An 8,646-nucleotide genomic window follows, 5' to 3' on the forward strand; every position below is an offset into this window, starting at 1 on the left:
CGTGGAGGGAGTTCAGGGCTGGCATATCAGGAGGCTGCAGGTCAGGATTAACGGCCTCAGCAGAAGATATGAGAATGTTCCCTACCCCCATCCTCTTCGGTGAAATGTGGGTCACTCTGCCCACCAGAGAGAAACAAGTCACTCCAATGCTCTTATAGTCCTTTATTCTACTGTTGGTAAGATTAGAGAAGAAAGGGTGAGTTTGGGGTGAGGAAGAGCGTGTGTCCATTAAAGTCCCAGCAGCAGTAAGAGTCACTAGATTGAGTTGCATTGTTGGGGCTCTGGAGAAACGGGTCAGTGTTCCATGGCAGTGTCCTGGGGATGGTGCTGTGTTCATGCCACGGGGGCCAGGCCCACCTGGTTGTTGGCCCTGTCGAAGACAACATAGTACTGGCGGATGAAGACGTCTCCGAGGATCCATTGCTGTCCATAGGAGGTGGGGATGCCTTCAAAGCCAGAAAAGCAAGAGCCTGAGCTCTGCACCGGGGGAAAATGGTATATGGGTTATTGGGCTGGAACTTTCATGTCCCCTTGAGTTACTGTCCAGAAGGGAGTGCACGTGCCTGCCCCTGCCCCATCTTGGGATGGGATCTCACCACGGCTCCCAAGCTAAGGAGCATTAGTCTGGGTCAGGCCTTGGCGTGGAGACTTTAAGGGACAGCTTGGGGATGAAAGCAGTGGGGTTGGTGAGTGAGGCCTGGATGCTCACAGGTATTTAGGGGCATAACTCCCAGTGAGCTACCTTTGTGGAACTGGGCCTCAGAACAGCCCCAGTGCCTAAGCCTGAGCCTAAGGGGTGCAGCCTGTCAACTGGGAAGAGAAGCAAGGCCCTGACCACTTCTGTCCATGACACATCCCTTGGGGAGGCAAAGCGTGCTCTCTCCAGGCTCCTGGCCAGATTCCAGAGGGAGCAATTACATTCTGCCACCAGAAATCCTGCTGTGATTATAAGTGGATTTGGGCTTCCCCACTGCCTGCCACCAGCCGGTGTTGCTGTGTGCTGTTTAAAGCAGCTTGCCTGTTCCTCCCCAGAGGGAAGCAAACCTTTATCATGGAGAAGGAAAACTCCTTCCTGATGCCCAGATGCCCAGGCCCTGCAGCACAAGGCAGTGATCTCTCTTGATCTAACCTCCTAGCTGCTCATTTTATTCTCTCCTAGTCCAGTAAGGCCCCTTTCCTAGTGATCTTCTACGATGGCCAGCTCTACACCCTGTCTTGCTTCTCTTGTGGTATGTCACTTTCACTATAGGCCTGCCTTGATCTAGACCGTTCCTTCCCTGGATCTGTTTGTGAAAAGAGCTCTCTGCTTCCCCACTCTAATACTGGTGACAGACCCTGAGCTGCATCTCAGCGATACATCTGCAGCCGTATACCAGCTGTGCAGGGGAATGTTGCCAGCACACTCAGTGCAATGGCCTCAGGCACAAGCCCTGGCTAAGAGGCCCCGAGGCGGCTTTCTGAGCAGGACACTCACATCTATGATGTAGGCACTGGCGGGCACAGGGAACTCGATGCCGTTGATGGTGAAGACGATGTTGGGCAGGCTGCTTGTGGCACTGCAGCTGATCTGCAGGGAGGAAGGCAACACACGGAGGAAAGTTTAGGTGTGTCTTGGTCACAAGGCTCTCCATAGCAGACACCTCTAGAAGTGTCGGTCCCCGATCCCTGCCCTTACCGTGCCATTGTCGGCGCCGATGTAGGACTCGATGTTGGAGATGCCAGTAGAGGGACCAACCAGCAGAGAAGTACCAGTGTCAATTATAGCCTGGCAGCCACCAGAGCAAGCGATGGTCTCTCCGTTCATGGTGATGCTGGAAGAGAGAGAGAGTCAGGGGGAACCTGCCTAGAAACACTCCCAATCTCATTCCCACTCAGCCCACGAGCCAGCAGCGAGAGGCCTGCAGGGTGGAGCTTTCCCCTGATGTGTCAGCCTCAACATTCCTTGGCTATTGCCCATCGCTCCTCATCCTACAACCTTCTGGGACTGTGACCAATCTAGCCTGGGGGTCACAAACAGATGTCAAGGGTTGTGACCACCAAGCCCTTTCCTTTATTGCTAAGCCGAGCTGGCCAGATGAGGGTTCCTGGTGTGGACAAGGTGGAGAACCACTGATCTAACCTCCTCGCGGGTGAGCCCCTTTCCTATAACTCCAAGGAAGGCATGATTCTGACTCCCATGTCTCTCATCTTGTCTAGACTCTGTAATTTGAGCTTCCCCAGGCTCCTGCATGCATCTCCTTTTGCCTGTCTCCTCAAGGTGGCCTGATGAAGGGGAAGGGCCAAGTGGTGGGTGATACCTGTCCATGGTGATTTGCCAGTAAGTCTCATTAGAGAGAGGGATCCAGTTGAGGTTCCCAGAGTAGTAAGATGAGTCAATGCCTCCAAACATCACGAAGCTCCCGCTCTGGTCATCCCTAAGAAGGGAGAGAGGAGAGTCAAGGCAGATGCATGAATGGTTGGCTGACGAGTCAATAGCAAACGCTCTGTCTGAACATAAGAACAGCCAGACTGGGTCACACCAAAAGTCCATCTAGCCCAGTATCCTGTCATCCAATAGTGGCGAATGCCAGGTGCCCCAGAGGGAATGAACAGAACTGAATCAACAAGTGATCCGTCCCCTGTCGCCCATATCCCAGCTTCTGGCAAACAGAGGCTAGCTACACCTTCGCTGCCCATCAATGGCTATTAGTCATTGATGGACCTATCCTCCATGAACTTATCTAGTTCCTTTTTTAACCCTTCCCTGTTAAAGAATGGACCACCACTGAGCAGTGCTGGGATACAATCAGAGTTGGGCCCATCAGCGTCGAGTAGCGGAGAAAGGGCAGCCAGCTGGATGTGAGGGGCACCTCTGACCGTACTTTGATAACTAACTTTTGCCCGGTCTCAAAAGCTAAGCAAGGCTGGGCCTGCCCTAAAACTGGATGGGAGATCTCCAAGGAAAGGCCCAGATGATTGAGGGAGTGGTGTCAGGGACTCAGTAGATGCTACTCTTCCCTCTGTGTCAGCACTGAGCATATGGTGCAGTCTGGTACTGGAAGGTGCTGAGCCAGGGAGTCATGTGGGTGATATGGGGTATTTTCTCCTCTAGGAGTCAGTCTAATACTGATGATCTGCAAAGGGTGTAGGCAGGGCCCCAATGCTTTAATATAATCATTAGAGAGACTAGTGTTCACTTCTGCTCCCAGAATGTACACCACCAGCATAGACTGGCTGCCATGTTCCACCCCAGAGATCTCTGTGTTTGGGAATTCTGATGCAAATATTGCAGGGCTCACTCAATGTGAGAGGTGCTGAATCTCACTGCAGCAGATGGGTTGTTTCCAGCCCTGACTTACGAGCTCAGGTAGACGGAGAAGAGGTCCTGGGACACCAAACCCTCATTCATCATGTTGTCAAAGACGGGTGTGGCTCCAGAGGAGGAGATGCTGGGGAAGGCCAGACCCAGGATCCCATCAAAGGCGGCGTAGTAGTTGGAGGAGCCAGGCTCGGTCTCGCTCAGGCCAAAGATCTGATTGGTGTCCACAATGCCGCTAACCTTAGAGGAGAGTTGGGGATAATCAGACACACCCTGCACCCTGGGAGAAGCTTCCAAGTCTACCAGAGGGTCTTTACAGCGTGCCAATTCTTAGAGGCTACCATGCCCTGAATTGTGCTCTCCCCTATATGAGAATAGTCCATGATTGGCTTCATTGTCTCTTCTCTGCCCTTTCTCTATTCCTGTCTCCCAGTTCACAGCCAATGGAGTTCCTGCTTTAGCTTTGCAGATGCATCCTGTCCTTCTAACTCCTAATAATTTCCCTTCTCTGCTCCAGGGTCTTTCATCCTTTCTTGTGATTTACCTGGACGGTGTCGTAGCCCAGGATTCCGGTCATGCTGCCGGTGCCATACTGGATGGAGACTTTCTCACTGGTGGCCTGGTAGGTGGAGGAGTCTGATGGGTTGAATTTCTTGTGGTTTGCTGCAAGTACAGAAGAGTCAGATGGTCACACAATGACACTTGTAACTCTCCCCATGTGTTGTATGGGAGACTGGTGAGGCTGTGAATTCTTTGGTGGGGGGAGGGTGCTTCAGAGTTATGCACTGCAATGCTCAGCATTGGAATGCCTAGATCCCTTTGTGGATCTAGCTCCTGGGCTTCCTAGAAACCATTCCCCTCCTCTGACACTGTACAATTGGACAATCCACAGACAATGGAAGGAAACCTATTCATCTCTGGCTTCCACGGTAGCTGGAAACTGATGCTTTTTTAATTAAAAAAATGTAAATATGTTTTTCTTTTTAAAAATACTCATTTAAATTAAAGTTTAAATTATCACAACATATGTGCAAGTATAAATTTACTAAAATCAGTTAAAATTAAATAAACAATTACTATTAAGTAATGCATATTTGTTGCTGAAGTTTTAAAGATAGACCACTGAATTGGTGGATTTCACTGGCTCAGCAGCTGGAACTAGACTTTGTTGAAGTGCCAAACCAGCTTTTCACAGCAGTAGCCTCTTCTGCAAGTGCACAGAGAATATTTTCTTCATGTCAGTTCATTCAGCTAGTTCAGTTCACGGACTAGTTCATTCTAACTTAAGAAATGGATTGGGGGTTATAAAAGCAAGACAGCTTGTTTTCCTTTTCCAATCTCCGAATAAAAAGTAAGTGTGAGAGGATGAAATCTAGTAGTTCTAAAATTTTGGAAGGACAACGGTGACCAGTAACAATCAGTTCAATTCACTGACTACAGATAAGAACACAAGAACATAAAAATGGCCCTACTGGGTCAGACCAAGAGTCAATCTAGCCCAGTATCCTGTCTTCTGACAGAGGCCAGTGCCAGGTGCCCCAGAGGGAATGAACAGAACAGCTAATCATCAAGTGATCTATCCCCTGTTGCTCATTCCCAGCTTCTGGCAAACAGAGCCTAGGGACACCATTCCTACCCATCCTGACTAATAGCCATTGATGGACCTATGCTCCATGAATTTATCTAGTTCTTTTCTGAACCCTGATATGATCTTAGCCTTCATAACATCCTCTGGCAAGGAGTTCCACAGGTTGACTGTGCGTTGTGTGAAGAAATACTTCCTTTTATTTGTTTTAAACCTGCTGCCTATTAAATTCATTTGGCGACCTCTAGTTTTTGTGTTGTGAGAAGTAGTAAACAACACTTTCTTATCTACTTTCTCTACATCAGTCCACGATTTTTATAGACCTCAATAAAATCTCCCCTTAGCTGTCTCTTTTTCAAGCTGAAAAGTCACAGTCTTATTAATCTCTCCTCATATGGAAGCTGTTGCATACCCCTAATAATTTTTGTTGCCATTTTCAGAACCTTTTCCAATTTCAATATATCTTTTGTGAGATGGGGTGACTACATCTGCACACAATATTCAAGATGTGGGTGTACCATGGATTTATATAGCGGCAACATGATATTTTATGTCCTATTATCTATCCTTTTCTTAATTGTTCCCAGTATTCTGTTCGCTTTTTGGACTGCTGCTGCACATTGAGTGGATGTTCTCAGAGAACTATCCACAGTGTCTCCAAGATCTCTTTCTTGAGTGGTAACAGCTAATTTATACCCCATCATTTTATATGTATAGTTGGGATTATGATTTCCAATGTGCATTACTTTGCATTTATCAACATTAAATTTCATCTGCCATTTTGTTGCCCAGTCACCCAGTTTTAAGAGATTCTTTTGTAGCTCTTCGCAGTCTGCCTGGGTCTTAACTATCTTTAGTCATTTTGTATCATCTGCAAATTTTGCCACCTTACTGTTTACCCCTTTTTCCAGATCATTTATGAATACGTTGAATAGGACGGCTCCCAGAACAGACCCCTGGGGGACACCACTTTTTACATCTCTCCATTCTGAAAACTGGCCATTTATTCCTACCCGTCGTTTCCTATCTTTTAACCAGTTATCAATCCATGAGAGCACCTTCCCTCTTATCCCATGGCAGCTTACTTTGTGTAAGAGCCTTTGGTAAGGGACATTATCAAAGGCTTTCTGAAAATCTAAGTACACTATATCCACTGGTTCCCCTTGGTCCACATGCTTGTTGACCCCCTCAAAAGAATTCTAGTAGATTGGTGAGGCATGATTTCCCTTTACTAAAACCTCGTTGATTCTTCCTCAACAAATTATGTTCATCTATATGTCTGACAATATTGTTCTTTATTATAGTTCAAACAATTTGCCTGGTACTGAAGTCAGGCTTACAGGCTTGTAATTGCAGGGATCACCTCTGGAGCCCTTTTAAAAAATTGGCATCACATTAGCTATTCTCCAGTCATCTGGTACAGAAACTGATTTAAATGATAGGTGACAGACTACTGTTAGTAGTTCTGCAATTTCACATTTGAGGTCCTTCAGAACTTTTGGGTGAATACCATCTAGTCCTGGTGACTTACTGCTGTTTAATTCATCAATTTGTTCCAAAACCTCCTCTAATGACACCTCAATCTGGGACAGTTCCTCAGATCTGTCACCTAAAAAGAGTGGCTCGGGTTTGGGAATCTCCTTCACATTCTCAGCCACAAAGACCGATGCAAAGAATTCATTTTGTTTCTCCACAATGGCCTTATCGATAACACGTCCTTTTAAAAATACATTGTTAGTTTTAAATGCAAATTGTTTTAATAAACTTTTTTTCTTAGCTATCCAGGACATTTAAGGTAGTTTTATTTTACCAATAATTTTTAAAAGCTTTTTTCCCCCCCATTTTTAATCAAATTCCAATTACCATGTAAAGGTGAACAAATACATCAAGTAACAATATTAGGTAGCTAGCAAAATGAAAAGTGCATCCTTCACTATTTTCTCATAATTAAAAAATGTACAAATTAAAAATCTGAATAAATGTATGTTAAGTAGCAAATTTAGTGTAAAAGCTATAATTAGTTGCAAATCAACAAAAACCAACATCCTTCAGGAAAATAACTAAAAAGTACAAATGCAAAGTAAGATTGAAATCAGTGATTTGAATCAAAGTTTCCTCATGGTTGATTTAAATCTCCCTGATTTCACTCAAACCGCCCAGATAGCATGTCAAGGCAAGAGGCGTTACAGGTGACTTACTGCAGGCTGGGCTGGAGCAGTACACGGAGGGCACCCAGAGATTGGAGGAGCCGGTGTCGAAGAGGACAGAAAAATCCTGGGCTGGGGTGCCGATGGAGATGGTTCCATAATACTCGGCCTGTCAAAGCACAAAGAACGATGTAAAGAGAGGGAACCATTGCCATCCAAGGGCTAGATCCTCAGTTCCCATCAATCTCAATGTGTTGGGAAGCGGGGAGCCAGCAGACATGGAAGTTCTATTCCCAGTGCTCTTCTTAATCCCATCCAATCACAGCTGGGGGCTGGATGGCCCAGCATGGGGGCTGGGGAGGGTTCTTGGCAGCAGCAAGGTATGTGCTTGGTTGGAAGCACATGGGTGGGGGAGTGGGGTTGGGATACTTTTGGGAGGAAGAGAGATCAGCTGTTGTCAGAGGAGTGGGAAGCTTTGGTGAGGAGAGGAAGCTACAAGACTTGCTCTCCTGCCATACTCACGTCCATGTAGTTTGTTAGGGGCTCGCTGGCAGCCTCGTTGGCCAGGCTGGGGAAATACTTGGAGGCCGGGTTGTAAGGGTGTTTCTTCAGGAAATCCTCCAGCAAGCCATGTTCCTTAAGGTTCTGCCTCAGGGATTTCCCCTTCTTCAGGGGGACCCTAATCAACAAGGGTAGGGAGAGAGGCCGATCAAAAACAAATAAACAGTAGACAAGCCTTGTGTTCAGGGAATATTGTGCAATCCGGCTTTTTACATTGCACAGAGACCCATTTTTATAGCTGGGATTAGCACGGGGTATAGGTGAGTTGGGTGACCAGTGCACAAAAAGTCAGTATGAGTTGGGCATATAATTCCCATAGGATGCTTTGAAACTCCTGGCCTATGTGTAACTAGCAGTGAGAGGGCCTAGTATGATGGGAGCTGTACTAATACATTGTATAAGACAGTCCCCCTGTCCTATAGAGCCTACTGATGAAATAGACAAGATGGACAAAGGACATATGTTCCAGTGTTGTAACCACAAGTCCATCCTTCCTCATACCTCTACTGTGCCTTACAGTCAAGGAGTAGTTCCCACCAGCTGCCTATTAAAGAATGAAGTATTGAGGAGAGAGATGTAGGAGCTGCTGCTGCTGCTAAGGGAACATTGCTCTGTAGAAAGCCAAGCTCAGGATCCCAATGTTTCTTTTTCTCCCCGGTACTCACTTTGTCACCCGGCACTGAGAAAGCGCCACCAGACTCAGGAGCAGAAGCCACTTCATGATGTCTCTGTACATCCAAACTGGTGGGGAAAGGAAAGTGTGGCTGCTAAATGCAGCACAACGCCGGGATGCTGCTCCTTATATGCACATAGTGCAGAGCCTTCCCTATCCCATTAGTAACCCTGATAAGAAATACAAACATTCCGGATAAGATTGTCCAAGATGTCCTTGAAAGAAAGGTTTGGAGAACACTCCAAGTTCACAGATTTCCACCTTCACTTGGCTGTGACCTGAAAATGGGGGCATCCTCTAGAGGGAAGGGGTGAGAGTTAGGGGAGATTTCCTGGCTAAGGTTTGAAAAGAGATGATGCTGGGTTGTTTTAAAGAGCAAACA

The 8,646-nt window shown here is 46.7% G+C and overlaps 1 protein-coding gene across 1 annotated transcript; it reads right to left on the bottom strand.

Moving 5' to 3' along the window:
- Positions 1-200: 200 nt before the first annotated feature.
- Positions 201-8,378, bottom strand: LOC123369568 (pepsin A-like). Its single transcript, XM_045015290.1, has 9 exons — positions 8,257-8,378; positions 7,553-7,709; positions 7,082-7,199; positions 3,843-3,961; positions 3,339-3,538; positions 2,298-2,414; positions 1,676-1,811; positions 1,475-1,567; positions 201-477 (listed from the first exon to the last, which is right to left on the bottom strand). Exons 1-9 carry the CDS (start codon positions 8,325-8,327, stop codon positions 334-336), a joined length of 1,155 nt encoding a protein of 384 aa, XP_044871225.1. The 5' UTR covers positions 8,328-8,378; the 3' UTR covers positions 201-333.
- Between the last annotated feature and the right edge of the window lie 268 nt (positions 8,379-8,646).

The sequence above is a fragment of the Mauremys mutica genome, chromosome 4 (genome assembly GCF_020497125.1).
Source record: "Mauremys mutica isolate MM-2020 ecotype Southern chromosome 4, ASM2049712v1, whole genome shotgun sequence".
Classification (NCBI taxonomy): Eukaryota; Metazoa; Chordata; order Testudines; family Geoemydidae; genus Mauremys; species Mauremys mutica.